Here is a 16,118-nt window from a genome sequence, read left to right on the forward strand (position 1 = left end):
CTTTTTGTATTATTAGTAATTTATTTTTTTAAAAATTTTTATTTCCACTGCACATTTCGGCTCCAGCTCCCCAAACTCTTTGATCTCCCCCGCTGTCTCCTTACCCGGAAGAAAACCCTTGCCCGCTCAGCTGGGAGCTCGGCGCACACGTGGGCGCCCTGGCGCGCCTCCATGCTCCTGCCAAATTTAGTCACACAAAGGGCCCGGGGGGGAAAAGGGGGGGGGGGAACCGGGGGGGGATGAAAGGGGCCGCCGGCGGGACATCAAAGGCGCCGCCGCCCCGCCCCGCTCCCGCCCTCCCCTACATCGGGGGCGCCGGCGGCGGACGGCGCTTCGCACGCGAGGGTGTCCCCCCCCCGTCCCGCTTATTGCGCCCGGGGAGTTGGGGGGGGAAGTCTTTGGAACCCCCCCCCTCTTCCCCCATCACAACCCCCGACGGGCCTGCGGGGGTCGCCCCTCTGCCCCGAGCGCTCGTGCTCGGTCCGCCCCGGGGCCGGCGGCGGGTTTCCCCTCCCGGTTCGCCCCCCCTGCCCCGCGCCCCCCGGGGACGGGCGAGCCGGGCTGGCCGTCGGGGAGTTGCTCGAAGTGCGGACACCCTCAACGCTCAAATGCAAAAATAAAAGAAAAAAAACACGAAAAAAAAAAACAAAAAAACAAACCAAAACCAAACCCCCAAAACTCTAAAACGCCAAAACTCGCTCAAACGACCAAAAATAGCTAAAATACAAAAACGTCCAAAATAAAAAAAAATACAAAACCACTCCAAAAGGAAAAAAAAAAAACAAAACCAAACCCAAAATACGAAGACAAACCCCGCTGAAGCACCGCCGTGCGGCCGCCGGTGCGGAGCGGGGTGCCGGCAGGCAGCGGGCACGGCGGCGGGCGCGCTCCCGGCGGCGCGGTCCTGCCGGGCGCGGGAGGGGGCACCGTGGGGCGCACCCCCCACAGCCCCCGACAGTGCCCCCCCCTTCTCCCCAGCCCCACGAACTCCGAGTAAAGCGACAGCTTTGTGTTGTCTCCAGTCAAATCTGGCGTTGGAGTTGAGGTTTCCTGAGTTTATCCTCTTGTCATAAATCATTACAGTTTCCACCTCCCCCCCCCACCACCACCCCGCCCGCCCCGCCGCCCCCACCCCGGCCCTTTTCTGCCTTCAAAATCCTTCCACCCAAAAAACTGAGCCGGGAAAAACTCCAGCCCACATGAAGGGGGAGACCCCGGAATGGCGAAGGGGCGGGGGGAGGCTGCTTTTCCAGAGGGACCCGGTAATGAAACAGACGGGTGGACGCGCTGCCGGCCCCTCCGGCAAGGGACCCCTGTCCTGCTCCCGGCCGGGCCGCCTCGTCGAGGGGAGCGGGCTGCAGCGCTCGGGCCGTCGCCCCAGGGTTTTTGCTTCCGAAAGGGACCGTTCCGGGGCACCTTCCCCCCGGCCCGGGTGCCCGGTGCCCGCCGAGCGCCGGGGAAACGAAGAGGGGCGGGAGCGATGCGGCGGCATCTCCGCGCACAAACCATCCCCGAGTTGCAGTTTTTCCCGACAAGCGCTTCCCCATCGCCTCTCCAGCCGCCTTCGGGAGAGAGGGGCTTTCCTCCCCCTCTCCGTCCGCGGAGCGTTGCACGACTAAGCCCCTTTCCAGGGTTTACATTTCTAATTTCTTTCTTTCTCCATGATTTATTTTACGCACTTGTTCGACTTGACAAGTCCATCCCCCGTTTCCCACTACCTGCGCCCTTTCTCGGGGTCTCGTTTCTCAGCTGGATTTTAATTACCGGTGATGGAGAGCCACGAGCGGCGGCGGGGGCAGCCGGGCTCAGCCCGCCTGTGTCCCGGCCGCCCGTGGGCAGCCCGCGCCGAGCCCAGCATCTTGCTGAAAACGGATTGAGCATCCACACGTTCCCGTTTCCCCGTCTCCCGGCGCTGGGAGGTTTAGCAGCCTCGCGGGGCATGTGCAAAGCACGAACCGCACTTTTCCCATGCCAAAATCATGGGAAGTTGTTTCCTGCGAAATGCGCGCCCATCGCGCTCGCAAAATAAAAGAAGTTGCGGATCCTGACGCTTTCCCAAACGCAGTGTCTGGTTTTGTTTGGATTTTTTTTGTCTTTTTTTTTTTTTTTTTTACATTTTTTTAAAAATGCATGTGTACCCTGCACCGGGGCAATGCTGATTCGCCCGGGAGCTAACGGAGCAGCGATGAAACTGAAGGAACGGGACGGGGCGAGGGATGAATGAATCCCTGTTACGGCTCCGGCTCCCTTTACCGGTCTGAAACCGGGGCGAGCTCACCCCGGCGGGTTTTCTCCCCGTGCCTCGGGGGGGGGGGTGGGGGGGGTGCTACTACACGTTCCTGCCGGGCGCTTGGCTGGATTTAATGGCGATGTGTTAATTCTGCCCTTCGTCCCAATCGGGCGCGGGCAGCGGCCGGGCAAATCCTCGCACACTCCCCCCGACCCGAGCAACGCCATGTGGCTGCCGCCCCACCGCCCCCCCCCCCCAAAATTTCAAAAAAACAACAAAAAAGAGGGAAGTCTCAACAAAGCAGCCCTAAAAAAGCAGGTCTTTCTGCCTGGGGATGGGGCCAGTGCTTGTGCCCTCCTCGGCGGGCTGGGGAGGGAGGGAAAGGAGCGGCAGTGTCCCGGTGCAGCCCCCCCGGTGCGGCACACGCCACACACAGACACACACAGAGTCCGCTCGCCGCAGCCTGAGCAAAGTTTGCCCGGGGGGCAGCCCCGCACCCGCACCGCCCCCCCCTCCCCCTCCCCGAGCCGCCGGTCCCCGCCGCTCGCCCCCCCGCCCCGGGCGCGGTGTCAGTCACGGCGGCGGCTCCTTTCATCTCCGCCGCCCCCGCCCCGCCCCGCCCCGACGGCGGAGGGAGGAGGGCGGGAGGGAACGGAGGGCGGGGGCGATGCCGGAGTCGCGCCGCCGCCGCCCCGCGCCCCACCGCCGTCCCCCGTGGGGCGCCCGGCCCGCCCGAGCGGGCGCGGAACGCGGAGGCGGCCCGGGGGTGCGGAGGCGCCGCGGAGGCAACTTTTTTCCCTGCCCGCGGGCGCGGAGGGAAGCTGGGCGGCAGGGGGGGGCGCCTCCCCGCCCGCTCCATCCCTCCCTCCCTCCCTCCCTTTCTCCCTCCCGGGGCTGTTTCTTCCTCGCCCCCCGCGGTGCCGCCGAGCCCAGCCGCGCCGTGCCCGCAGCCGCGGGCGAAGCGGCGGACAAAGGGCCGGTGGGTGCGCGCCGCAGGCAGCGCTCGTCCCCGTCCCCCGGGGGAGCCCCCTCCCCCTGCCCGTCCCCCGTCCCCAACCCCCCAGCCATTTTAACTCGGGGCCGCCCGGGTGGCGGCAAACTTCACTCGGAGGCGAAACTCGGGCGGGCTCCGCTCCCCTCCGCGCCCCCTCGCCCCCCCAGGGTGAGCCCGGGCCCCGGGGGGCGGATGGAGGGGGGGGACGGGGCTCCTGGGAGGCGGGTCCCGGCGCGGTCCCTGGGGGCGGGCGGGACACAAGCGGGTGTATTTCGACTGATCGCGGCCGTGCGGCGCGGCGGGGCGAGGCTCCCCGCGGGGCCGGTGCCGTGCGGGAGCGGGGGTACCTCGGCCCCGAGGGGGCGGACGGGCGGGGGTCTCCAGCTGCCGAGAGCAACCCCGAGGACTTCACGGGATTTTTTCCTTCTTCTCTCCTCCTTCTCCTCCTCTCTCCTCCTCCTCCCTCCTCCTCCTCCTCCTCCTCCCCCCGCTGCTCCTCCCGCTCCCGCTCCCCTTCCCGCGGCGGGCCGGCGGCCGCAGTAGACGCCGCGCTGCCGTGAGGATGCCGCAGCTGCCGGGGGCCGGGGGCGGTGGGGGGGACCCGGAGCTCTGCGCCACCGACGAGATGATCCCCTTCAAGGACGAGGGGGACCCCCAGAAGGAGAAGATCTTCGCCGAGATCAGCCACCCCGAGGAGGAGGGCGACCTGGCCGACATCAAGTCCTCCCTCGTCAACGAGTCCGAGATCGCCCCCGGCGCCAACGGGCACGAGGTGCGCGGCCGCGGGGACTCCGCGGAGGTTCCGCGGGGCAGCGCGGAGCGGGGCGGCCGCGGGGGCGCGGGATGCCGGCGGGCTCCGAGCGCCGCCGCCGCCGGGAGGGAGGGAGGGAGCTTCAGCGGGGCAGAGGGAAAACCTTTATTTTCCGAATTTCCCCCTAAAAAAAAAAAAATCATCCCACCTCAACTCCCGTTCCCAGAGGGGCCGGGCCGGGCTAGGGGAGGGTGGGGGGGTGGGCGTGCACCCCCTCTGCGCTTCGGCCCGGGACGAGAAAGTTCCCGCGAGTCCCCCGACGGTGCGGCGGTCTCAGACCTCAAGCAGCCATGAAATTTCCTCGGTAAAATCAGCGGGGTCGATGCATTAGCCGTAAACTCTTAAAGGGATTTGCATAAAACTGTTTGGGGAAGAAATTCCCGACGCTAAAACAACTTCAGGGCGAGCGGGGAACCTGCCTTTTTTTTTCTTCTTTCTTTCTTTCTTTCTTTCTTTCTTTCTTTCTTTCTTTCTTTCTTTCTTTCTTTCTTTCTTTCTTTCTTTCTTTCTTTCTTTCTTTCTTTCTTTCTTTCTTTCTTTCTTTCTTTCTTTCTTTCTTTCTTTCTTTCTTTCTTTCTTTCTTTCTTTCTTTCTTTCTTTTCTTTCATTTCTTTTTAGTTGTTTTTTTTTTCTTTTTTTCCTAAAGATCTGGTAATGAGGGCAACGCGATTTTCATTATTATTTTTGGTATCTTTTTACCAAGAGTGTTTTGACCGCCGAAGCTCCAAATGTTTTCCAGAAATAAACCCCTTCCGTTAAATATAGGGCACTTCTGCTAGAAACGCTTCGCAAAGCCCCGTAGTTATTAACATTGTCATAAAACGATCGTTTACACAAACGTTTCTGGTACAGTTGCCTTCCAAGCGACTTAAAAGGGAAAAGAAAGATGCTTATCTCTTGCCCCTAACTTTTTCTGTCTACAAGAAGGTGTAGCGCTGTGATCGATAAATGAGCATCCATACAATGACTTTTCTTCTTTTTCTTCTTCTTTTCTGATGGTGGATTCCCCGCGGTCAGGTTTCCAGGCAGACTCAAGCGCAGGATTCCTACCATGATAAAGGCAGAGAGCACCCCGAGGAAGGTGAGAAGCGCACGGTCCTGTCTTGCGATATTGTCCCTCTTAGTCCCCCTGTCAGCCTCCGCGTGGTCCTCAAACTGGAGCTTGATTTCTTTTGGGAAACATAAATTTAGTACCTTTTGGGGAGGGGGGATGCCAGGGTGCATTCAAAGCGCATTTAAAAAGGAGATGAATGTGCAGCACATTTATCTTGAGTGACCAAATGGTATTTCAGTTGTTTAGAAACTGATAAGTAGGCCAAATGGATCTTCACTGAAGAAAAAACTATTTTTAGGATATCAGCTTAAACACATCTATCTCTTCACTCACATACAGCGCAGCCGAGTTGTGTGTGTTCAGAAACTCTGTGCTTTTTTCCCCATAGCCAGAGTGTCAGTTAAATCTCTTCTTCCAAATCTAAGCATGAACAGACCTCTTGCCTTTTTTTTTTTTTTTTTTAATGTACCAGCTGGTTAATTTTGATTGAGGAGGGCAGAGGAAATAACAGAGTTTGTTGAATATCACTTAGGAAGCTGGACACACGTACAAAGAATGTGTGCTGTGAAGGACAGGAGATAATGTTTAAAATGAAATTGCTTATCATCACGAACTAAACCAGATCATAAATTCTGAATAAAGATAGTCACAGTTCAGTCCTGGTGCTTTCCGAGACTCTGTGGCGATCTTTCTCCACATTTGTCATTGAACTGCCTAAAAGCAATAATGTCCATGCTCATAGCATTTTGACAGTGAGGGAGAGGAGGTCAGCTCTGTGTAGTTTTCTTATCCGTGTTGCATCCTCTTAAAACCTCACTTTCAAATAGTATCACTGTCAGCGGTCATATAGGTGCTCCCTGGTCACCCCCCTTTGCAGGACCTGGACCCAAATTCTTTATTTTCCTGCAAAATAGCCTCCCTCACTTGGCTTCCCTCTTGACTGTAGTCCCATGGGTGTTCAACAGCCCCCCCCCAGATCGTTAGGGTCATCTCCTAAACCAGCTCCTGCCCTCTAATTGTTCCTGGCGAGCATGGCCAGAATGAATTGTTCGCTGCACGCAGTGGCTCAGCGAGAGAAGGAAATGATTATATCTAGTTATCACTGCCTCGTTCCTCCCTTTCCTAACAATGATGTTGGAAACCCATACTGGCAATACTTCTGAATCCACAAATCCTAGAGGGATGTATAAAATGGGGGGAAAACTGCTACTTGAGAAATGTGATGTCATTGCTGATGTTTCTGCCTTGATTTGAACAGGGACTAGCAAAAGAAATCGGTTACTCTGAGGCTATTCTGTATCTTAAGCATAAGCTCCTTACTGAGAGTACTTGCTCCTTTAAGAATTAACTCTTCTTGAAAAAAATGTTATTACAAATTGCTGTGGACCACTTTCTGTCAGAGGTAATTTCCATGAGTAAGGAAACGTTTGCATGCAGAACATTTTTATGAATGAGCAGTACCTGTTTAAATGCTCTAACTTAGAAGAAACGTGTGTGTGGGGAATAATGCAATCATTGTTTCCTCTTCCATAGGAAAGCATCCCGACAGTGGCTTATACAGCAAGGGACCATCGTACTCTGGTTATTCTGGGTATATCATGATGCCAAATATGAATAACGACCCGTACATGCCTAATGGATCTCTGTCGCCACCCATCCCCAGAACAGTGAGTTATCTCTTCCAAAGACCGGTTTTGGCGAGCTGGGTTTCCTCCTGTTTGGTCTGCAGCGCGTGTTCATGCCGGGGGGGGGGTTCGGTGGCTTCAGTTACGGTGAAGGCTGTTCAGAGCCTCCGTCCAGTGGAGTCTGGAGAGCTCTCAGAGGTGGTGGTTGCGATCACGGTGGAAAAGCTGAGATTAACGTCTGTGGTGTCTGACGTCCTTTGAACAGGGCTGGGGGCTTTGTGGGGGGGGAGCCCTGGTTTACAACTGTAGGATAATGTATGGCGGAATGATGTAAATGCCGCCTTTGTAGTGACTGGGACAGATGTGAATTTTCTGGCTTTAACTCTTCGTTTGTTGAGGAAAATTGAGGGCTGGAAGCAGAACTGCTAAAGTTGCTTATCAGTAAGATGAAAAGATTGGATTCTTTTTTTTTTTTGCCTTCAGATATTGCATTGCTCTTTGCTGATTGATACTTATTTCTGCCATCAGTTGCTCTGCCTGAATGCTCTATGTATCTGGGAGTATTGCTTTGAAACACACTCAGTATCTTCAGCCACAAATTGTGAAATGGTTGTTTAGGAATTAATATCAACCGTGACGCAGTAGTTACAGCTTTCCTTTACGTTGTGGCGAGCACTGATTCTTCCAGGTTGGTCCCTCTGTTTCCATTGATGTAGATGCACATGTGATGGATTTTAATGTACTTTTAATTTTGGATAGTCAGTTCCCATTTGTTTTTGTAACCCTCTTGGTACACATACAGAGTGATGTTAAAATGAGCTGTGGAAATTATATTAGTAGAACCGGAGTAGAGCAGGAAACAAATTTGCTTGTAGGCATCCTGGTGAAAAAAATGCTGCTGCAGTTGTGTGTGCTGTGATATGAGAAGTTGGATGCTGTTGTTTCCCTGTGATAAAGCAGTTTTCTGTCGTACTGGCTCTTGGATTTTTACTTGGCGGTCTCTGTCAAACAACTGGCATTATTTTGCTCTTCGACGTTCTTGATTTTTCTTCAGGGTTGTGGCTTTTGACTTCAAAAACAAAAAAAGAGGGGGCCTAATCTGTATTGGTAATTTGACAGTAGCAAAGCCTGTTAAATTAGTGGATGTTTGGATTTGGAATGACAGGGTGGTTTGGCACTGGGAAACACACAGATCTGCCCTTTTTATATGTCACCGTTTGCATTTGAAAGATGCAAAAACTCACGCAATATATTGCTTTCTATAGTTCTGTTTTTAAAAAGGACCTTGTTTGTGTATAAATTACAGTTGAGATCTACAGCCATTTAGGGCGAAGCCTGGTGACTACGGTCTGTTGATATTTGTTGTTATAAATGCTGCTCTACAGAAAACTTCAGTTCGGATGTATCGTGGGGAAAAGGATGCAGCTTCTTGAGAGGGCACCGAGACTCAAACCTGCCCCTTTGAGGACCGGGAAACTTCAGACCTTTTTTTTGCCCCTTCTTTCCCACGTTACCTTCCTAAGAATGTCCCCAGTGCTGGTGCAAGGCTTTGAACAACAAAATCCCATTTAATTATTCACTGAGGATTTTCTCTGCGTATGCGTGCCGTGGGGCTGCTGCTCTTTACTGATCTGGCATCGATGCCCCCAGAATATCGGCTTCTTGGGGAGGCTGTCTGCTCCGGTACTTGAGGAACCGTCCTACGTGGGTACGTTGGAGGGGAGGAGGGGGGAAAACCCATCTGCTTTCTAATTGTAAAGCTCCCTGCCGAACATCTGAGGGGCTGATTTAGTTCAGTGTTGCTCTTGCATGTTAGAGCAGCACCACTATTTCGGTAAAATAGTGCTGTTGCAGGGCTGCAATGTTGACATAAACCCGGAGTTCTTTCAGTTTAACCACAACGCTACACGCTTGAGTTATTAAATAATTTTTTTTTTTGTTTAATTGAACTATAATCTTCGTTAGTCTCCTAGCTGACAGCTGGGTTTTAATGCGCGCAAGATCAAAACGCCGCATCCAGGAGATGACACGCTCGCTGGCTTCATGGCTAACCACAGCTCCGGCGCCGCGCTGCTGCTGCCTCTTCAGCTTTGCGGGGTCCCAACTGCCGTCCCACGGGTTTGCTTTTACTCTCCTTTTTTGGGGGGAGATCAGCAAGGTGGGGGTCTCCCCTGGGGTGGCAGTCCACGGCCATTTGTGCGTGGAGCAGCCCTGCCGTGTCTACCTGCGCCCTGCCATTTGCATGACAAAGCCGCTTCGTGTTGATGCGTCTGTTGCCTGGAGGTGTCAGGCAGGATTAAAAAGCCGCCCTGGGGCGCTGAATCTTTTTTTTCCCAAACCCTTGTAAGGACCCGACTGCCTACAAACCACCCTGGGGGATGCACCGCCAGGCAAAGGCGGCCAGAACCAGGACCGGGACCATCTCTGACGGACTCGGCCTCAGCTCGCTAACGCCAGCCCAGAGACAGCAAAGATTTCTTGGGATGGGAAAAAAGTTACTTTCGCCAACATAGGCAGGAAAAAAAAAGCCTTTTTTTTTTTAAATAAGGCAAACATTTTACATTCTTGCTTTGTAAAATTAAAAATACAAATCTGTAGTCAGACACAACATGTCAATAAGTCTCAGAAGAAGAAAACGGTAGTGTCATTTCAGTGCAACTTTTGGAGGGGAGAGGGTATATGAGGAGGATTTCAAATTTTCCTAAATTTGCTATTGTTAGAGTGGTCTCATCTTCTTTTCTCCTCCTCTTTTTTTTTTTTTAATATTTTTTTTAGTTTTTTTTTCATTTTACTGGCAACCGATTTGCCTTTTACAAGTTGGATTTGTAGGAGCAGGAGAGTGCTAATTACAAGTTCAGGTACAAGCCTCGCGCCGCAGTGCGACTTCTTACCAGATAGGTGGGTGAGTAAAAAAGCAAAGCGGTTGGTTTGGGTGGCTGCAGGAAAAGTGGCACGTGATGGTACTAAAACCGCAGCAGCACCTGGTGACTGTACATCCTGTGTGCTTGAGAGATCTTTTGGTGGTTTCGCAGCATCGTGGGGGTACTGGAGATGGGAGACGGAGACAGCTGTTTGTTTTCTAAAATGCGTGGGTTTTTTCTTACTTTTTCGTTAACAAGACTAGTTTTGGGGTAGCAAACGTTTCTCATCTGTGTGACGGGAACGTGGGGACAAAGGAGGTGACTGAAGAAAAATCATTTCTCTGTCTCTTAAATTTATCCAGAAAATAATTTTCTCTTTGTTCCTCCCTCTTTCCCATTGAATGAAACTTTCTGTGGGAAGATGGAGATATCTGCAACCTCCCTTTTGTCTGTTCTTAACTGTTCTTGGGGTCTGGGTTTATTTCTTTGTGGCTAAACTGTCTCTTTGTAGCAGCTGGAGGTGTTACATAGGTTGGGGGATACAATCTATAAACACCTTACAGTGGCTTGCAAAACACAGCATATCCATTTCAAAATGATGAGGAATTTGGCTAAGAGAGTTTGAACGCAAGGAACAACATTTATACGCAGGACCCCTCTACCCTGCCCAAGTTTTGGATATTCCTTGTGTGCTTTTGTATGACGCAGGGTATGGCGATAGCTTCTGTCTTGCAGAGCTAATGTCCCAGGAGAAACTGCGCGGATAATATGGATAGGAGGAAGGATGAGGGTAGAAATAGCAGGAATGAGTGGCTACAGAGCCTCAGTGAGAGGGTTTTGTTTCCCTAGCTGCATCTTGCCATCCCTTTTAAAGCAGGCTGGTTCACTTGCTTGTGGGGAATTTTTGTGACCCCAAGGGGAATGTACGGGAGCTGCAGACAGACACAAACCTGTTTTTTCATAATATTGTCTTTTCCTGGGAGTTTGCTTCTGCTGACTGTGTGATTGTAGGTACTTGCTGTGAACCATGGTCAGCTGAAAGCTCCCTGGCCCAACACGAAATGGACTTTGTAGCTCAGATGTTGGGGCTCAGCTCCTGCTCCCATATCACCCATCAGGAAGCTTTGCGCTAATTCCCAAGTTGGCATTGGAGCAGGATGCTCCCAGGGCCGTAGGCAGCTGTGTCCTGTCGCACGTCTCTTTCTTCCCCCTTCAACCCCAGCCCCGTGCCTGAGGAAACGGGATGCACGGGCAGCCGAAGGGGCAGCCGAAGGGGCTCGACAAGCCAGAGCTGCTCACCCAGCACGGAGGCTCTGCCGCTTCACCCTGCGTGGCATAGGTTAGGTCTCCTCAATGAAGTTGAATGATGCCGATTAGCTCCTTAAATAACTTTGAAATCGGGTGCAGAGGAGCACAACGCTTCCCAGCTCTGTGGAAGCAGAACTTGCTGGAGTTTATTCGGGTTTGCACGGGGAGGAATTTTAGCACTATTTGCTGAAGGGCTCGGCGAGTCATGCCAAATGCCAGCGCGGGGGGAGAAGAGGAATCTGCTCAGAGCTAGCAGAGGGACCTCGCTGCTGCAAACGCCTCTGCCAGCTGCTCTGACTCAAGCGTCACAGCTGAGCAGTCTAAGGTGCCAGCCAGGTCTCTTGCAAAACACAAATCCAAGCCATGAATGGCTGTGGGATGAGTTTGGGTGGTGCTGTCTTTCTCCCCCCTAGTGAAATGGATTCTCCATTTGGAAAGGCGGGGGCAGAAGAAGTTGCTGCAGTGCCTCTCCGTTGGCCTTTGTCCGAAGCTTGATCTGGTTGTTTGTGATAAGGTGGCACCATCCAGGCAGTCTTACGTATGTATGTCCATCATTAGCGTGGTCTTTGAGCACATACTGATGAAGAAAACAGCCTTTCTGCTTTTGCTGCCTTCTCCTTGTCGGGGTGATGCAATTAGCAAGTCTATCTAATTGTGAATGGGCAAGGGGGAAAGAAAACTCCTGAGTCTCAGTCCAGAGGCAGCAATTGTGTGTGTGTGTGGCTTCTGCGGAGGCGTAATCAAAAACCCCACCCATTACAAATCTTCAAAGTTGGAGCTTTTGTATATCAGTATGTGTGTTTGCTTATGTCCTAAATCTCCTTTTTTCTATATATCTAGGAGCTAATTCAATATAAACTGCAAAAGGTGGAGCTGCCGCTTTCATTTTAAGGAGGTTTAAAAGCAAAATGTCATTCCTGTTGTTTTGGTGCTGTGCCACCTCTTCTCCAACTTATCCCAGCCCAGAAAAAATGTTAATAAGAATAGCTTGTTATGGGCTGCAAGTGCCAGGGAGGATATGGCTCAAAAAGAAAGCCTGAAGCTCCACAGGTTCAGGCATCAAAAGAGGAAAAGACTTTTTCCAGATACTTGCAGCGCTGCATCGCTGCAGGCATCGAAAAGCCTGGGTACCGCAGGCCTGGCTCCTCCCGAGTACTTAACTGCTGTTTATAGTTAGGGAAAACTCCTCCTGATACGGGAAGGAAATAACCCACACGAAAGTATTTTACTGCCGCTGTAATATTTCTGAAGTGCCATTAGAGGCATGTGCTTTTTTCACTAGTAGTAAAACACTGTCTGTGTCTCTCAGAAGAAGAGACACATGTGAGAGCGTGCTTTGATACGGACACTGAGCATTTTGCAGCCTGAAGTCTGTGCGCCGTGTGGCCCGCTGTGATCTCCCGTGATGCTCTCACATGGATGGACACCAATCCAGCATGTGGCCGGTCCGAGGGAAATGCTGCCATGAGTCGGGCCTTCTGTGGGCCCTCAACCTGGTGGAGGCAGGTTGTCCTCAGTACGAGTCCTCCCCACTGCTGCAGGGGATCCATGTGCCTTGATGCTCTGGTTGTGTGTAAAATGACTCCTATTTACCCCAAATTGCCCCCATCCTGGCTAGCAGGTGGTTATCACCAAGCTGCTTGGGGCCGTAAGGCATGGCTGGCTTGAAGACCGCTCTCATCTGGACAGTGGGTTTGGTCCCTTCTCGGGGGGAAGGTGCGCTGCTCCTGCCCGGGCAGTTGGGGATTAGTGTCTTTGTCACTCCCGCCCTTCGTAAGCATTAGATTCACTTAAGAAAACTGCATTCAGAATAACTTAATCTAGCAACCCAATGGCTTCTATTTTGAGACTTGGATCTTGTGGATATGTTTATTTAGTTTGGGTTTCCCACTTCAAAGGAATCTGTCCTCTCAGCAAGAAAGTGATTGAGCACTTAAATAAAAATGTATTCATTGAATCTTTGGGATTGAGCTAAAAGTGCAGTAGGGAGTAAACGTGTGCGCCAACTGTGCTAATCAGCCAGGAATTGCCTGTTCTCCTAAAGGGGAAGAAAAGTGGTCTGAACTGCCTGAGGAGAAGTGGCATACCTTCCCCTGGCTTCTGGCGGCGGTGTTGCTCGCTGATGCCTCAGCTTGAGATGAAGGACCAATAACATCTTCGTCTGTGATCTTCAAAGATACCAAATCCCTCGTGGAGAAGAGCATTTTCATGTAGCTGAAAGGTTGTCTGGACGTTTGTTTATTTTCTTTAAGTGGCTGTGGGTATAGGTAAGGTTGAGGCATAAAATCAATAGGATGCGCTTAGTCAGCAAAAATTACAAGTGTAAAGTTACAAGGCTTTGATTGAATATTTATAAAGTGGGTAGTTTAACTTAAAAAGTAAATGTACTGTTGTCACCAGCTGTAACATGTAAACCAGAGAATTGCTTTGGTTAGGAGTTATTAGGCAAGCCAGAGAGCAGTTAATTCCCAAAAGTGTTTGTCCATCTGAGCACTTTCAGTACTCTGTCCCTATACTTCAAACAGCGCTGCCCAAGTCAGTGGGGCAGGTCTGCTTCACCCAGGGGGAAAAATCCCTTGGGAGCCTGTGATTTCATGCACATGTTTGCCACCAAGTACTTTCTGATAACGCTGGAGCTTTGAAGGAGCAGGTGTGCGCGTGTGTGTCCCTCCTACAAGGGAGCTCTAGTAATGCTGCTTTGGCAAAGAACAGAAGAAATCTGTTTGCTAGACCTTTTTCTTTTTTCCCCACCTTTCTGAGTGGGGAAGCTTCAAAATAGATGGAAGCGGGCTGCTGCTGCACATCCAGCACAGTGACAGGCACTGGACTGACTTGGTGACCCTGCTCTAAGGATCCTGTATCCATGACTCGCGGGAACTGCAGCAGACCCCACCGTGTCGGCACAGGGAGGGAGATGCATGGAATTGAGGAGGTGTGATGCTGAAATCCCATCAATACTGATGGCAGCTCAGCTTCCCCCTTCACTGACAGGAACAGAGGTCTGGATGGCGATGCAGGCATTATCCAAACAAAACCAGTCTGGAAATGGTCTGAATCGTCATGTACATCCGAAAAACATGGAAGGGGAACATGGGGCTTTTGTTTGTCAGTTTTGTTGGCTCAGAGAGGAAGAGTGATGAGCTCTAAAAAGCTATCCCTGTAGGCCCTGTATTTATGGGTTGGGGTCCTAGTGATGCCGGCTGCTCAGAGCCAACCCTCCGTCTCAGTAACTGGTCACTTAGCTATGCTACAAGGCTCTATTTATTTCTTCAATTTTCTGCCTCTTTCTGTATTTCAAAACTGCCTCAGAGATTTATCTTTGCGACCGTCTGTTGTCTCTCCACAGTTTTGGCATATCTTCTTGCCTTGATCTTTCTTCATCCCTCCCAAATCTTGCATTGGCAAGCTTTGTCTAGCGTAAAAAAAGTACAATATGGAGGTGACGATTAAAGGTGTCAACGCTTGTCAAATGCAGACCACGCTTGGGGAGAAGGCCTTTTCCCTGCCGATGTGCTAAAATGCAGATAAAATGTGTCCAGCGATGCAAATGCGTTTACTTTGTTAAAATGCTGCAATCCAGTGATTTCACTGGGGTCTCTCATTTCCTAAGTTTGGCTGGGGCTGTGTCAGGTTTAGGAAGCTGCAGTTCCAAGTGGTAATTGTGGTTTTGATTGAGCTCTGTCCCCTCACCCCCAGTCCTGTACTGCCTTGTTGCGGAAAAATTGAGGTGAAGCAGGATAATAACCAGGCTTGACAGGCTGCAGGGACCCTTCCGAATTGGGGGAGACTCTGATTTCTCCCCTCAATGTCTGCACGTGAATTAGCCCTTGCGGAGAGTAAAAAATTATCCCTAGGTTCACATACAGGTCCTCCTCTCTCAAATGCAAACGCGGGCGCAGATTCGTCCTCCAGAGGAGCTTTTTGGAGTGGGGCGGGAGGGAGCGGGTGGGTGGTCGGGGCGGTGGGACAGGCTGCAGCCTGCCTGCATCCCCTCCGGCTGCTGGGGACCGGCACTGAGAGGAAAAGGAGCTCACCGAGCTGGGAGAGCTTTTGAGGATATTGAGGAAATAAGCCGTATATCGCACATGCTAAAATACATTTTGAAAAACATAAGCAATTAAAATAATTTACCCTAAAGGATGGCCCTGAAGCTTCTTGTTTCACTGCCCTCCCACACCATCGTGCTGGGTTGTTTTTGTGGCTGTTCTTTACTGCCCGATTTCCTCCTGCACACAACTGAAATTCAGCTTAAAAAGTAAGTTGGAACTGAGCATGTTGGATTTGAAACATTTGTTACTCTAAAACCCTCTCTCTCATACATTATTTCTTGTCTTAAATACCCCTGATACAGGGAGAAAGGGGAAGCTGTGCTGGATTTAAAGGAAAAAAAAAAAGAAATATTTTTTTTAAAAGCTTAACTCTTACGTGTGTGAATTTGTGACTTTTTTCCCTCTCTCAGTTATTTTGAGGTTATTTCTAAGATAATAGTGCACAGATTCCGTTTTAGATGTAAATCTTCAGAAGGAAAACTCAGAATAGGAGAACCACAAAAAAATGCTAATTTATTAGGCAACTCCCCGGACAGTTTGAGAGCACTATTGCAAACGCTTTTTTTTTTTCTTTTTTTAAACTGGCGACTATTAAGCTTCTTATCGGACTGACCTGTAAAAGATGACTTCATACTTTGTACCCAGGAAATATTAAGAGACTTTAGGAGAGCTGGTCAAAATGCTGTTTTGCTCAAAACTTTTTTAATTCAAGGGCCCTCCCAAAACGACTTGTATAGAAAGTTTTCCCTCTTTCTTTGAAACTTTAAATTCTTCTTTCTTTCTTTTTCCCATAGAGGTGTGTGTGTAAATGAGAATATTACAGCCTAATGGGGTAGGACAACAAATACTCAATCGGCAAATGTGGTTTAATGAAAGCTGGTTTAGAAACCCCTGTGTTTGGGGCACAGGCAGACTTTTTAGAAGGAGATTTCAGAGGGGGTTTTGTGACCTTGTCTTCCATCTCTGGCTTCAGGACTGTGAGTAAATACATTCCGTTAGTTAAACAGTTGTGCTCACTGCACAAAAAACGCCCTCCTCCATTAAATGAATCTTTCTGTCCATCATCTACTGGACAAAGCATTTTTTCAGGTCCAGTCAGCAGAAGAGCCTGCGGGTGGGTCTTGCATTTCTCTTTTGGAGACGGCTTTTCGCAGCTCAGGAGCCTGTAGCTCACAAGTCCGTCGTG

At 51.1% G+C, this 16,118-nt stretch overlaps 1 protein-coding gene across 1 annotated transcript in view; it reads left to right on the plus strand.

The window, feature by feature from the left end:
* Positions 1–3,493: 3,493 nt before the first annotated feature.
* The window catches only part of LEF1 (lymphoid enhancer binding factor 1), a 73,225-nt gene continuing 60,600 nt past the window's right edge, over positions 3,494–16,118 (plus strand). The window contains exons 1-3 of the mRNA XM_074588826.1: positions 3,494–3,996; positions 5,053–5,116; positions 6,623–6,756. Of these exons, the coding sequence (XP_074444927.1) occupies positions 3,787–3,996; positions 5,053–5,116; positions 6,623–6,756 (408 nt within the window). The 5' untranslated portion in view covers positions 3,494–3,786. The remainder of the gene's footprint in view (positions 3,997–5,052; positions 5,117–6,622; positions 6,757–16,118) is intronic.

The sequence above is a fragment of the Larus michahellis genome, chromosome 5 (genome assembly GCF_964199755.1).
Source record: "Larus michahellis chromosome 5, bLarMic1.1, whole genome shotgun sequence".
NCBI classification, from domain to species: Eukaryota; Metazoa; Chordata; class Aves; order Charadriiformes; family Laridae; genus Larus; species Larus michahellis.